The sequence below is a fragment of the Sinocyclocheilus anshuiensis genome, unplaced genomic scaffold (assembly GCF_001515605.1).
Source record: "Sinocyclocheilus anshuiensis isolate Anshui unplaced genomic scaffold, SAMN03320099.WGS_v1.1 scaffold1074, whole genome shotgun sequence".
Lineage (NCBI taxonomy): Eukaryota > Metazoa > Chordata > Actinopteri > Cypriniformes > Cyprinidae > Sinocyclocheilus > Sinocyclocheilus anshuiensis.
Window position 1 is genome coordinate 386734 of NW_015539894.1, and position 14340 is coordinate 401073.

The 14340-nt window shown below is 38.6% G+C and overlaps 1 protein-coding gene across 1 annotated transcript in view; it reads right to left on the reverse strand.

Moving 5' to 3' along the window:
• The window catches only part of LOC107685899 (NACHT, LRR and PYD domains-containing protein 3-like), a 57836-nt gene that overhangs the window by 2765 nt on the left and 40731 nt on the right, over nucleotides 1-14340 (reverse strand). The window contains exons 10-11 of the mRNA XM_016482632.1: nucleotides 10515-10688; nucleotides 2124-2170 (exon numbers count right to left, since the gene is read on the reverse strand). Coding sequence (XP_016338118.1) covers nucleotides 2124-2170; nucleotides 10515-10688 — 221 coding nt within the window. The remainder of the gene's footprint in view (nucleotides 1-2123; nucleotides 2171-10514; nucleotides 10689-14340) is intronic.

The following is a 14340-nucleotide window of genomic DNA, read 5'->3' on the forward strand; positions in this document are numbered from 1 at the left end:
CAAACCGGTGTGCACCGTTTTGCTACGGTTTCCGGTTTGAACGACATGTTTCCTGGAAACGGTGTGCAACGGTGTGCAACCGGGTTTGAGATGCGTTTTCTCTTGTTTGGTGGGTGTGACAAACATATCAGCCCAATCAGCAGCAACATGTATATAAACCACGCGGTATTAAAGAGAGAGCTCGCACAATGTAATTAACATCAAAATTAATTTACAAGAGCAAGTATATTGTTTGCACATGTTTATTTACATTAAAGGCAAAATAACTAAAATAATAAGAGACCGATTTCATCAGGCTCCAAAAATTATTCAAAAAGAACACAAAGAATAGCCTTCTCAACTGCCATAGTTGCAACTCTTGCGTCATCAGAACAGTGTGTTCAACGCACCACCGTTTCCGTTTAAAAAACATTTTGCCCAAGGTTTTTTCTCCATTCTGTCTTTTGGTTCCTTGCCACTGTCGCCTCTGGCTTGCTTAGTTGGGGACACTTAATTTCCAGCGATATCGTCGACTTGATTGCACAGAGACTATTTAAACTGAACTGAGCTGGATTATGACATCACTGAATTCAATGATGAACTGCCTTTAACTGAAAATTGAGTGTTTTACCATTATCACTTTGCATTATTGACACAATATTTTCCTAATTAATGCTGTTCAGTTGCTTTGACACAATCTGTATTGTTAAAAGCGCTATATAAATAAAGGTGACTTGACTTGACTTGTTTGTGTGTGTGTGCTAGAGCTGTGCAATTAATCGAAATACAGTTTCGATTTCGATCTCCAAAGATTATGAAAATACAATAATTGAGAAAATACAATTATTGTGCCCTATTTCACCCCCTTTCTAGCGGTGCGCTTTCGCTCCTCCATATAAGCCCAATTGTATGTGCAAATCATATAACGTGACTTTTGCAAAATGGGACATGCTTTATTTATTTGTTGACTAAATGTTTTTAAAAGCGCAAAAGAGAACTCGCGCTGTTCCTCTGGACTTCTGTGCATGCGCTCCGACACGGAAAGGAACACGGACATGTATAAATTCCTCTTTTAGCTTAAGGTGCGTGCCTAAACTGTCAAATACATGCAAAATGTGTCCAAATGCGCGGCACTTGGTGATTACTGACATAAACAATTGTCGGCTATGTCTTAAGTGAACGTAAACAGTTGAGAATGAAAAAACGTGTGTAACAGTAAATTGGATCCATGTGGCTCTTAAAGTGACAGCAGGCTATTTCTGCTGCTGACTGTGTGCTTCATATTAATCAAACAACAAAAGACCGAGAAAATCACTCACTGCTCTTAGCTGAAGGAGTTTTTTAGGTTTATATACACCCAAATTACAATGTGTGTTACGTCTTTAAGAAGCATTTACATAAACTTAACTAACCAACCTTTGCACAAATGTTGTTACAGCAGCTAAAAGTCCAATACCCATAAAGGTACTGAATGATTATCAAACATTTACAAATAGTTTCAACTTTAGATTGACTACTGCAAAAACATGAACAAATAATAAATAAATGATTTGTTAAGATGTGAAAACAGTAGAAGTCTACACAACAAACGAAGACCAAATATATGTTCTTTACAGACTGTGATTATGAGTTAATAAACAATATGTTAACATGAATAGTTCAGTGAATAGTAAAGAGCTTAAAATGACTGATTAAGCTCATTTTTCACAACATTTGTAAATGTGAAAAAGAGCATTAGGTAATATGTGAACTTAAGTTTAATGACATTTGTTAGCATTCAAAAGTACATTAACAAATAATCTTGTCATCATTGTATAATTTCCGTTAAAAGTATTTGTAGATTTTTTTTAAAGGGCATGATCATATGAATCGAAAGTTTAATGATATTTGTAAGCATTTTAATTTACATTAAATGATCTGTTAATCATTAGGTAATTTTGAATAAGTACATTAGTAAACATTAACAAGCACATTTTCTCATATTTCTAGCTATGTATAGCAATATATATCAACTAATGTTCTGTTAAGCATTAAATAATGTTTGTTAATGATTTATTAATAAAATATATTATAAAGTGTTACCTTTTTGGCATAATCAAGCAGCCCTAGTGTGTGTGTGTGCGTGTGATTGTTTGTAGACCTACACTTTTGTAGTCCTGCTGTTATCATGATCTCTCCCCCATGATCCACACTATAAACAAACAAACATACATTAATGTTGATATGTATCATGCACAGACATGTTCAGTATGTCAGTATAGACTGCTGCAGGGATGACATTGTGACCCACTCAAATAAAAGAGTTGATTGATTGATTATTTCTGTCAATATTTCTGATGTTTGAGAATATTTTTTTCTGTATTCACATTCATATACTGTATGTATTTTTTATTCCATACTTAATGCATAGAAGGTTTGGGCATGTAAAACAAGTTTATATATATATATATTCTTTCTTTAAATATATGCCTGAACTGTTTTATTGCGTTAGCTCATGAGATTGGAGGATGTAGTGTGTATTCGATGAGGTCGGACTGTTTCTTCACATCGAGGTTGTTTTATATTCGTGCCACGAGGGAGCGATGCGTTGGATTTCACTACGGATGGATTGCGCAATCAGAGGGCTTGTTTGTAAGGAAGGAAAATTGTCTTCATTGTTCATTCTGGCGAGGATTGACTGAACTGAGTCAAATAAATTCCTACTTTATTCAGGACTTCGGTATTCTTATATATATATATATATAAAATCTTTTGTCACTGTTTGGACTATTTTTTTTTTCAGTTGTAATTGTTGATTGCCAGCTTTATTGTTAAAGGGCTGCATTGTACTCAACTGACTATATATATATATATATATATGTAACCGGAATGAGCTTGCTATGCCTTTAAGGGGTAGGTGACGCGATAGGACAGGTGATGTTTAAAGTCTCGCGGGCTTCAATGAAATGGCGTTTGTTCTCGTTCTACGCTCGATGAACGAGTGTGAGTGTGGTTTGCTCTCCTGTATTGGCGCATTGGAAGAACTGCTCGTGTGTGTGATTGCTGCTCTCGACAATTTAGCGTGAGTAAATATGCTTTTATGCATAGGAGTTGAATGTAATGATGTTAGTATAATATGCCCGCTAATGTGTTTTAGGATTATTTCCGTGCTGATGACCTGTTGATCCGAAAACGCGGTGTGCGTGCAACTCCGCGGGGTTTCAGCTAAATTTGGCCGACATTCCTAACAGCCATATATTTGAGGTCACATATGTTTTTATTTTTTTTTGCAAACATATTGCAATGCAGTTAAAGTGCAAAGATACAGAAAAGTGCAGACATGTCATAAACAATTTTTTAATGTGTTTATTATATAATATCTGATGATTCAAGATGGCGGCGCGTTCACACGCTGCGGCTTCTCTCTCTCCCGACAGAAAGGTGTTTTCGTGTTTTTTGTCTTGTGAGTCGCAGTGTTTTTGTACGTATTCGTCGCGTCTATCTGTCTCGAAGCGCGCATACAGTCGTGAGTTTCTGCTCGATGTCGGCAGAACCACATTTTTAGAGTTAAACTCTGCGCACGCCGAAGAGCTGCGGGATCTCAGCCTGCTCCGGAGGCCCACACCATCACCGACCCCCACTACTGCATCTCGCCCACAGCGGAGGCGCCACAAGCGGCGTGAGAGGAAGCAGAAGAGGGGTAAGCGCGGAGGTATCCGGGCTAGGCTAGCGGCTAACCCACACAAGCCAGCTAATTTAATCTGTATATCTGTATTTATGTTCTACTGTTAGTGTTATCTGTATGCACCAAGGGTCTGAGAGTAACGCAATTTCAATTCTCTGTGTGTATGTGCTGTACATGTGGAAGAATTGACAATAAAGCAGACTTGACTTGACTTGACTTGATAAGACCCTGAACCCGAGCCTCCAAATACCATTATAAATAGAGCTTTATCCGTGTTTGGTGAGCTCAGACCCAGTAGATATTTTTCCTCCTTTTCATTGATATAAATCTGTCAAATGGGTTAAAGAATAGAGAGACAACAATATGACGCCCAACGTGGGGCTGCACTTGTGATCAATTTTATAACTTTTTATAACTGCTTTGAATAAATTTTTTTCTACCGATATAATTTTTTTTATATTGTTTTTATTATTATTATTATTATTATTATTATTATTATTATTTCCTCTTTTCCTTTCACCATGGATCTGTGCAAGCAACATAATTTTGATCCTGGGAGGTCCGTAATACTCACAAAGGTAAATCCAAACACTACTCTCACAGAAGTGAGGAGATTCTTTGACCATCTTGATGAGGTGAAGAAAATAGAGGGGTTAGGTGTCAAATCCTCAGGGGAGCTTCTCTGTGAATTTCAGGAGGTTACCACCCCATTAATTGCCGAAGAAGAATATTTGAATGCTGGCAGCCAAAATGTATGGGGCGTTGTAACACTAGATTGTAGACAGATAAAAGATGTTCGGCATCACTTGAGTGCTCCCACACCAATACAGAGAGATTCAGTTCAACCCTTGGATGATATGGCTGATCAGCTGTTGGCGCAAATTGAAAAATTGAAAAGCCAGCAGCTGGTGACTAAGCTTGCACACAAGGCTGATAATGTTGACAAGGGCCCTATCACTTCAAACCCTGTTACAAGAACATACTGTGATGCAAAGCCTCGAGTGAGGCAGACTTTAGCTGCAAATTCAGCATCAAAAGTGTCATTTGCAATTCAAGATGATTCAATCCCGATGGAAAGGAACTTGATGCATGAAACTCTTCTCCCCCCTGCTCTTAATGTTGCCCTTGGGGTAGGTATCAATGCACCACCAGAAATGTATGCGCTGGAGCTTGAAAATGCCTATGGTAGTGTGACTGGTGGAGACGAGCTGTACATTCAGTTTATAGAGACGCACCAGAACGGGGTGGAAAGCCCTTTGATTATTTAAGATGACTCCATTCTCTGATGCAGGAGGTGGTTGAAAAGAAGGGAGTGGTTGCAAACATTCTGGCACTACATCTCAAACAGTTCATTAGAGGGTGCTGGGATGAAGTTCTGATTACTCGGTTGCGTCTTAAATATTTGTCAACAGACTTGTCACAATCTGAAATTACCTATTCTAGCTTGCTTTCAAAACTGAGGTCTTACGAGCATGAAAAGCAGCTTAAAGAGAAATGTATGAATCCATGTAACTGTCGACCAGGGGTGCGGAGCAAACCCTGAGGAGGTGCAAGACAGTATGGCATTGACGAGATGTATAAAAGTGCTTGAAGCTGAGGTGGCAAAAGCTAAAGCACAGAAGCCAGCCTCAGTGAATAAACAGGTGTATGAGCAATTCCAGGCCAATGGGCCCAAGAAGAAAAGAGGCAAAGAAGGGAAGCCATCATGCCCTGTGCTTCAAACTCAACCTAAGTCACTGTCTATTGGTGGGTTTTGCTACCACTGTGGTGAGGACTCTCATTTTTTGCAATTCATTCACTGCACTAAATCTGTGAATGCAGCCTTGGTGCAACAAAAGTTAGTGCAGAGGCATGAGCAGAGGAGTTCTCCCACCAAAGTGATGGCGTCCATCGTGCATTTAAACTTGGAGTAGCTTCTGTTGTGGAATGAACAGAAGCTGTAGTTGCGAAAAGTTCCATAGAAAAGTGTAACCAGATTCCTAATGGTCTAATCGGGGAAACTTGGGAAATTAAAGTTTGGTTGGATGGAATTGAGTGTCACTGTTTAATCGATACTGGATCCCAGGTGACTTGTGTAGCCGAAGCTTTCTACAGGCAGTATTTACAACATAGGGGCATTACCCCTATGGGAGACCTACTTCGGGTTGAGGGAGCTGCGGGACAAATTGTTTCCCAATGGGAGTGCTCGCTGAGTGTTCAGTGGTGGACTGGATTAAATCTGTGCCTCTTTTTGATGATATTGGAACTTCACATGCCACCACAGCCCTGATCTTTTGGCAGAGACGGAGGATCCTGTGACTCTGGATTTTGGCGACTCTCCTATTTCTGATAGTTCAAAGCTCACATCATTGAAAGAATAAGCCGGGAAGTGTCAAGTGTGTTCGCCAAACATGATCTTGATGTGGGACGTGTCAGGTGTAGCACATCAGATAGAGCTGATTGACCACGTTCCTTTCAAAGAGCGTACCCGTCAGGTCTCACCAGCTGATTTTGGAGATTTGAGGAAACATCTGCTAGATTTGCTCACTAGTGAGATAATTGATGAATCTAACAGTCCTTACGCTTCCCCAGTTGTACTGGTGAGGAAGAAAAATGGAGATTTGAGAATGATGATCAATTATCGCAAACTCAATAAACTGACAAAAAGAGACTCATAACCTCTCCCAAGGATTGAGGAGACGTTTACTTTGTTGTCAGTCTCTAAGTGGTTTTCGGTCCTAGATTTAAAGAGTGGATACTACCAGTTGGAGGTAGAAGAAAGTGACCATCCCAAAACGGCATTTACTTCGCCATTTGTAAATTGTCAATTTCTTTACCACAAGGACTGACAAATTCTCCTGCAACGTTTAAAAGAACCATGGAGAAAGTCATGGCTGGTTTGAATTTGCAGGAAGTCATAGCTTTTCTTGATGACTTAATTTTTTAAGACACATTTGAACAGCATGAGGACAGCTCATGAAAGTTCTCCAATGGATTTCTGCTTTTAAACTGAAGTTGGCCACTTCCAAGTGTAGATTTTTCCAGACCGAAATTCAGCAAGATATTTCATCCTTAGTGAAGGAAGATGCTGATGTGTCAGTACAGCATGATGAGTTGAGTGATGAAGAGAGACATGATTCTCTTGTTGGGTTGAGAAGGTCCCAAAGAGAAAAGAGACCCCCAAGTAATTTGATTTGTGATTTGTTGTTTAGCCTAATGGGTCAGGCAGTTAATTAAGTATCTGATGAGAACATCAGAGTTTTGAGCAGAGGAGGATGTAACCCACTCAAATAATAGAGTTGATTGATCGATTATTTCTGGCAATATTTCTTGTTAAACATGTTTGTACACTCGTTTTGTGGAAATGAGGTTGTAATTTTAAGTTATTAATGTTATGTGAAGTTAATCAGTGGTTGCTGAAGTCACTTGCGTGCCAGCTCGTGGTGAGAGATGCGAGTCGCATTTTGGCTGTCACTAAATTTTATCCATCCTCGTGATTCTTTCTTTAAATATATACCTGAACTGTTTTATTGCATTATCTTTTGACTAATAGGTAGTGGTGTTAACAAATTAATGTGGTGTGGTCAATGTGAGTTTGGTGTAAATATTTCCAAGCTTTGTAGCCTCAATACAGCTTCACATGCAGTTTGGCACCATGCCATCAAATTCATTCATGCACTAAACGATAAGCGTTTCTTATATTGACATGAAATCCATAACTTTTTGTCGGCATGGTCTGAAGATGATCAGGGTCAAATTTGTTGAAAATCGGACCAACAGCCTAAGAGGAGTTCAAAAAAGTATGTTTTCAAAGAAAATCAAAATGGTAGACCCACTGCAAAAAAAAAAAAAAAGAATTTCTTAATTAGTATTTTTGACTTGTTTTCTAGTACAAATATCTAAACATTCTTGTATCAAGATAAATGTAGTTGAGAAGCAAAGCAACTTTTTATTAAATCTTGTTTTCTGAAAAAGGTATCATAATTTTGTCAGTTTGTGCTTAAAACAAGGAAACATATCTACCAATTGTGCAAGAAAAATAATCTTAATTCAAAGGGAAAACAAGATTTTTTTTTTGCTCTATTGACATATTTTTCATCTTTTGAATGACATATTGACACCAAACTTTGTATGTGCCATTGTCACCACATCAATTTGACAACAGCGCCACCTATTGGTCAAAAGTCATAAACCATTCATATGAAACTATTAACTATTAATAATGAACTTTCAATAATGTTAATAGCTTATAAACAATGTTGCCTCTTGTCATGTGACTGGTCTTGTTAGATTCCTTGGATCATGTTGAGACCATAAATACTAATTATTCCATAATCAGCTGAACTTACTGTCTGCCATTTTGATTAACGTTGGAAACCTACTTTTTCAAACTTCCCCTATACCGTTGGTCCAATTTACATTAAATTTGACCCAAATCATCTTTAGACCATGCCAGTGAAAGATTATGGATTTCGTTTTGAAGGTTTTTGATAAAAATTGCATCTGAGGCTGTATCTCTGCAAAGCTTTGATGTACTGGCACCAATCTTTATGTGTGTCATTGTCACCTCACACTGACCTCACCACATCAATTTGGTAACCGCACCACCTATTGGTTAAAAGTTAAAAACCATTAATACGAAATTATTAACTCTTAATAATGACATTTAAAATAAAGCTAATAGCTTTTAAATTATTTTGCCTTTTGTTATGATACTGGTCTTGATAGATTCCTTGGATCATGCCGAGAACATCAATATAAATTATTCCGTTATTGGCCAAACTTCCTGTCCGACATTTAGATTGAGGTTGAAAACTTATTTTTAAACGAAATTTTCTCTAAATTGAACTTAGATCATCTTCAGACCATTACAGCAAAATGTTATGGATTTTGTGTCGGTAGGTGAAATGGTTTTCATTTGCCGCGTCAACAAATTTGATGGCATGGTGCCAAACTGCATCTGAGGCTGTATGTCTGCAAAGCTTTGACATATTGACACCAAACTTTGTGTGTCATTGTGACCTCACACTGACCACACCACATCAATTTGGTAACACTGCCACCTATTGGTCAAAAGTGATAAACCATTAAATCATATTACTATTGATTGTGTTTATGATTTTTTTCAGCCATTTTTACTAAAATCATCTTAAAATGTCTTTAATTACTCGTTGCGTTTGGTCTGATACTTGCAGCCATGTTTACTCCTCATTCTGCTTCTATTGTGCTTGGCCCTTTAATTGCTGCTTGCAGCTATATTCTTCTTCCGCTCAAGTCTATGGCAGCCCATAGAACTTCTTGCAGGAAAGTTATGAAATTGTGCACTCAGATAGGGGACAGTCCCAACTTTTACCATAGCAAGTTTGGAGTCACTAACTCAAACCACCAACAGTTCAAAGTTGCACTCATGTTTATGCTAATATCTTTTGATCTGTAAATTTTAGAAGTAAAATTCTTTTTCCTCTAAATTCTTGGTTCATGTCGAGTCAACAAAATGTAAATTTCTACAGGTCAAATTTTTTTGCAATTTTTAATGCCAACTTTTTTGAGCTCATCCTAGATGCTCATCCGATTTTCACCAAAATAGGCTCAGATGATCTTCAGACCATGCTGGCAAGTTGTTTAGTCAAACCATTTTCAAATAATGTGTGAATGGATTTGGAGAGCATGCCAAAATGGATGTGAGGCTATATCTCTGAAATGTTATTAGGTGCTTGGCCCCTAACAACAAAAATAACAGTGTTTTTCTTAGTCTTATTAAGTACAACCATAATCGAAGTACTCTTTCAATACTCAAAGTGCAAACAGAGACCAAATTTTTCTTCAAGCATGATACAGAGCTAAGAGATTGTTATAACTACACAGCCCAGCCTAAGATAGGTTTGATATTGGGGAGCTGCTCTCAAAATGCGGGGTATTGAAATCACTTTTGAATGCATGCTTGCATTTGACTTTTGTTTTCAAATTTGTGAGCAGCAGTGCTGAATGTGCATTCTACAAGATAAAACATTTTTCAGACATTTTTCCATGGCCTTATCAGTCATCTTGCTTTACTGTTGTCACATAATCAGTGAACTGTAATTCCTGCTGCACTGTGCGCAACTCGTGCTGGATGAACAGAGCAGACGCTTTCAGTTTAGAATTGAAGTGACCGTTATCCAACTGAATGAAATGGTTTTTATTTCTATAAAAACAGCAAAATGGCCATAGATAAATGTGGTCCATAGATAGCGGTAGCATCTTCAATAATAATTTCACCCTCACACTTAAACAGCTTTTCACCTCGACAAGAAATCTCATCATATTTTAATCTTGCAAAATCTCATGGCACGAGATCTTGTCACACTCCTACTTTCCTGTGGTGTTTTATAACGAGGGGGCAGTCGTGGCCTAATGGTTAGAGAGTTGGACTTGTAACACAAAGGTTGCGGGTTCAAGTCTCGGTACCAGAAGGGATTTTAGGTGGGGGGGGGAGTGAATGACCAGCGCTTTCTTCCACCCTCAATAATGAGGTGAGACCCTTGAGCAAGGCACCGAACCCCGTGTTAAACATTGCAGAACAAAACGTTCAGGTACTGTCATGTAATGTAAATTACACACACCCATATCTAAAACACAACTTTTGAAGTTATGTTTGTTTTTTTAAAATGCATGTTTCTAATAAGTAACTACATAAGAAAGTTTGGGGTGTGAGTGTGTGCAGTTTACGTTGTAGAACATAACATTCAATTATCATCAAGTTATGTTTTCCACAGACCATATTTTATTCATAAATTGAACCCTCCCACCATTATAAAACCTCATAGGAATATCTCATAGAGGGGACCCATGGTGAATTGGTCTTCCGGGTTTTGACGTCATCCCTGCAGAACTCTATTAATGTTTGACATACTTGAGTATCTGCAGTTTATAGGTTGGATCCTCCAGTTTGTGGTTGAGTAGCTTGACTCCTGAATCTCCCGGGTGATTGTAGCTTAGATCCAGCTCTCTCAGGTGTGAGGGGTTTGAACTCAGAGCTGAAGACATATGACCACAGCCTTCCTCTGTCACCATACAGCCAGACAACCTACAGGTGGATCAAAACAGTTTCAACAACACATCAACACTCACCAGTAGAGAGAATATCATTCATATTGTGAATTTATAAGAGTTCTCTTTATATGTTAGATGACATCAGCAATAATGCAACCTAATAAAATATATCAACAGTAATGTAATAATAAACATACTTCAGAAATGTAGTCTTACGTGCAGTCCTCCACTGGTTCACATTTACATTTCTATAAAAGATGGTGTTTCTCTTTGTTTCACTGTGATATCTTATTAGTTGAGTTGATTTTAAATGTTAGTAAAATGGGATCTGGTGCAACTTTACCACTTCACAAGGTGTGTAGAAACAAACTGTTCAAAAAATTTAAAAAAGAATCCAGCACCACTTGTGATGAAGGGAGCTTTAATGGTCTGCAACATACTAAAATCTTGTCTACACTGGCACAAAAAAAAAAATCAGATTATTATTTTTTTTAATTCACATCTGACACAGATTGGAATTTGTTGCACTCATGTAAACTCAAAAATCTGCACGAGATCTGATTTTTGTTATTTTTTGCATCCATTCACAGCAACTTCAAAATGTGATTTTAAATCGGATACATATCCAATATGTATACATCTGATCTGTGTCTAAACACATATATTTTATTCTCTTTGGAATTCTAAGTCACAACAAGGCAAGGTTTGCCCACAAAAATAGCGTTTTGATGTTGTATGCCTGTATGCATTCACACTAGAAGCTTTCTTAATTGAGGTGGAAACTTTATATGTTGGTAATAGACTGCACACACACACAAACATTCAGGGGCATAGAAACTTGATTTCAACCTCTGCCCTGTGAATTGTATAAATAAAACAGCCTTACTACAGAAATCTTAAATAATATTTCTCAGCAATGAGGTGATTTTGTATTTAAACTCACAGTTTCACTATTACATAGACACTGTACAGACACAGGTAATTTACACTCACAATCTCTCTCTCTCTCATTAATTCATTTGAATGCATTCAAATAAATAAAATCTCTGTTGTTCCCTGTTGAAAAAAACAGCATATGCTTGGTTAGATATGTTTTGACACTGGGATGCTGGTTTAAGCTGGTCCTTTGCTGGTTTATGCTGGTCCTTTGCTGGTTTAAACTGGTCCTTTGCTGGTTTAAGCTGGTCCTTTGCTGGTTTATGCTGGTCCTTTGCCAGCACAGGACCAGCATAAACCAGCAAAAGGACCAGCATAAACCAGCAAAGGACCAGCTTAAACCAGCAAAGGACCAGTTTAAACCAGCAAAGGACCAGCATAAACCAGCAAAGGACCAGCTTAAACCAGCATCCCAGTGTCAAAACATACCTAACCAGCATATGCTGGTTTTTTCATCATAACAATTTGCATACCACCACTAAGTTCGCATTATCAACAAGCCACTCTCTGTCCAGACAGGTGGAGTGTTTGTTGTTGCTGGAGATTTAAATCAAGCCAACCTTAACCTCTAGGGTTCGATGGCCATGCAGGCATGACCACCTAGCTTTTATTTTCAGTGAGAAAGAGATTAAAATAATCTATATATACTCTTACTATCACTCTCTGTTGTTTAAACTGCTAAAATATAACATAATTCTCACCATATTTCTGAAATTATCTATCAAACTAATTTGACATCATTCGCTTTTTAATATAAACCGCTAACGCAGCACGTTAGCATTCTGTTAGCCTGTTAGCTTGTCATTTGCATTTCCATTTGTGTTTCTTTTCTCTCTGTCTCGCTGCGTTTCTTTTCTCTCTCGCTCCGTTTTTCCCGAGTTCATCAAACAACTGTGGTAAGTTGGAATCATTTAACAAACACAGTGAGTAATGGCTACTTCTCCTGCTTGCCACATGTATAGTTTAGCTTTCTCTGTCAGCAGCGAGAGATTCACATGTGATAAATGTAGGGAAATAGTTAGGCTGACAGAGAACATTTCAGAACTGGTCACGCATCCAAAATTGAATTGAGGACAGTAAGAATGAGAGGGCCTTAAATAAGGCTTTGTATGCGACTAGCTCAGGGAGTCCTGTACATTGTTCGGTTCCGGTTACAGAGCCTCTGCAGCAGGGCAACTGGGTGACTGTGAGGTGGTATAGTCACGGGTCAAAACACCTCTCTTTCATTCCGATCAAAACATCAAACAGGTTCTCCCCACTCAGTGATGCACCCGCTGAGAAACCTGATCAAAGTGCTCTAGTTATTGGCGATTCTATTGTACGGAACGAGAAAATAGAGACAACAGCCACCATAGTCCAATGCCTACCGGGAGCAAGAGATCTTGGCAAATTTAAATGTTCGATTTTGCCAGTCAGATATCACTAAAAATAACATTAAAGAGGTGTGTGAACTTGCAAGTATGATGTCAGACACTGTAATATGCTTCGGTCCCCTCCCTGCTTACTGTGGTGATGAGATACATAGCAGACTGTCGTCACTCAATGGCTGGATGTCTAAGTGGTGCCCGCAGAATAACATGGGTTTCATAGACAATTGGAGGAGTTTTTGGGGCAGACCTGACCTGTTGAAAAGAGATGGTCTTCATCCCTCCTGAGGTGGTGCCGCTCTTCTCTCTAGAAATATGGCACATAGTCTTAGAGTTTATACTTGACTAACTGGGGCCCAGGTCAGGTTTGATAATGACTGTGTGGAGACGTGCTGAAATTGCATTTGGTCTCATACTGTATCGCATACCTTGTCAGTGTTGTGCGCTTTGCTTGGCCATTTGTGTGATAAACAGGAAAGTGTGTTCAAGCGCCAGCAAAACACAGTGTAAAGATATACTCTTTGAGAGAAGCAGTCAATCAGCAGAAGTTAAAAGCAGCTCGTAAGTGTATATATTTCTTGTCTCAGGCTACGTCCACATGAAGCCAGTGCTTTCCCTATCTGATCTTTTTTTCCCCTCGTCTGAAGAAATATCTGCGTCCACACGAAACCGACACAAAACGATGAAGACCGAAGAGTGTAAAGACCATCGACTCTACCGTTCGACTCCACAGTGTAGGGACACCGGCAAGGGACATAAGTATCGCTTTTGAAATCATTCTCTTTCTTACTACATGTTTCCCTTCTGTTTTCAGTTTGTTTATAACCAATTCTTACCATGTGTTTCCAGATCCCTACTATCACTACCACTCGCAAACCACGCATCACACACGGTAGGCAGCGCAATCCTAACAACCTGTGCACTTTGCCTATGTTTACTAATACACTACTTTCTTTTTCTATTGGTCTCTGGAATTACCAGTCTGCTGTAAACAAAGCAGATTTTATTACTTCTAATACAAGTCATTCAAGACTAAACCTCATGGCCCTGACAGAGACGTGGATCAAACCAGAGGACAATGCTACACCTGCACAGCGCAATCCTAACAACCTGTGCACTTTGCCTATGTTTACTAATACACTACTTTCTTTTTCTATTGGTCTCTGGAATTACCAGTCTATTGTAAACAAAGCAGATTTTATTACTTCTATTACCAGTCATTCAAGATCTCATGGCCCTGACAGAGACGTGGATCAAACCAGAGGGCAATGCTACACCTGCAGCACTCTCCACTAATTTCTCTTTTTCCCACTCCCCCGTCTGACTGGAAGAGGTGGAGGTACTGGTCTGCTTATCTCTAATGATTGGAAATGTAATCCTTTA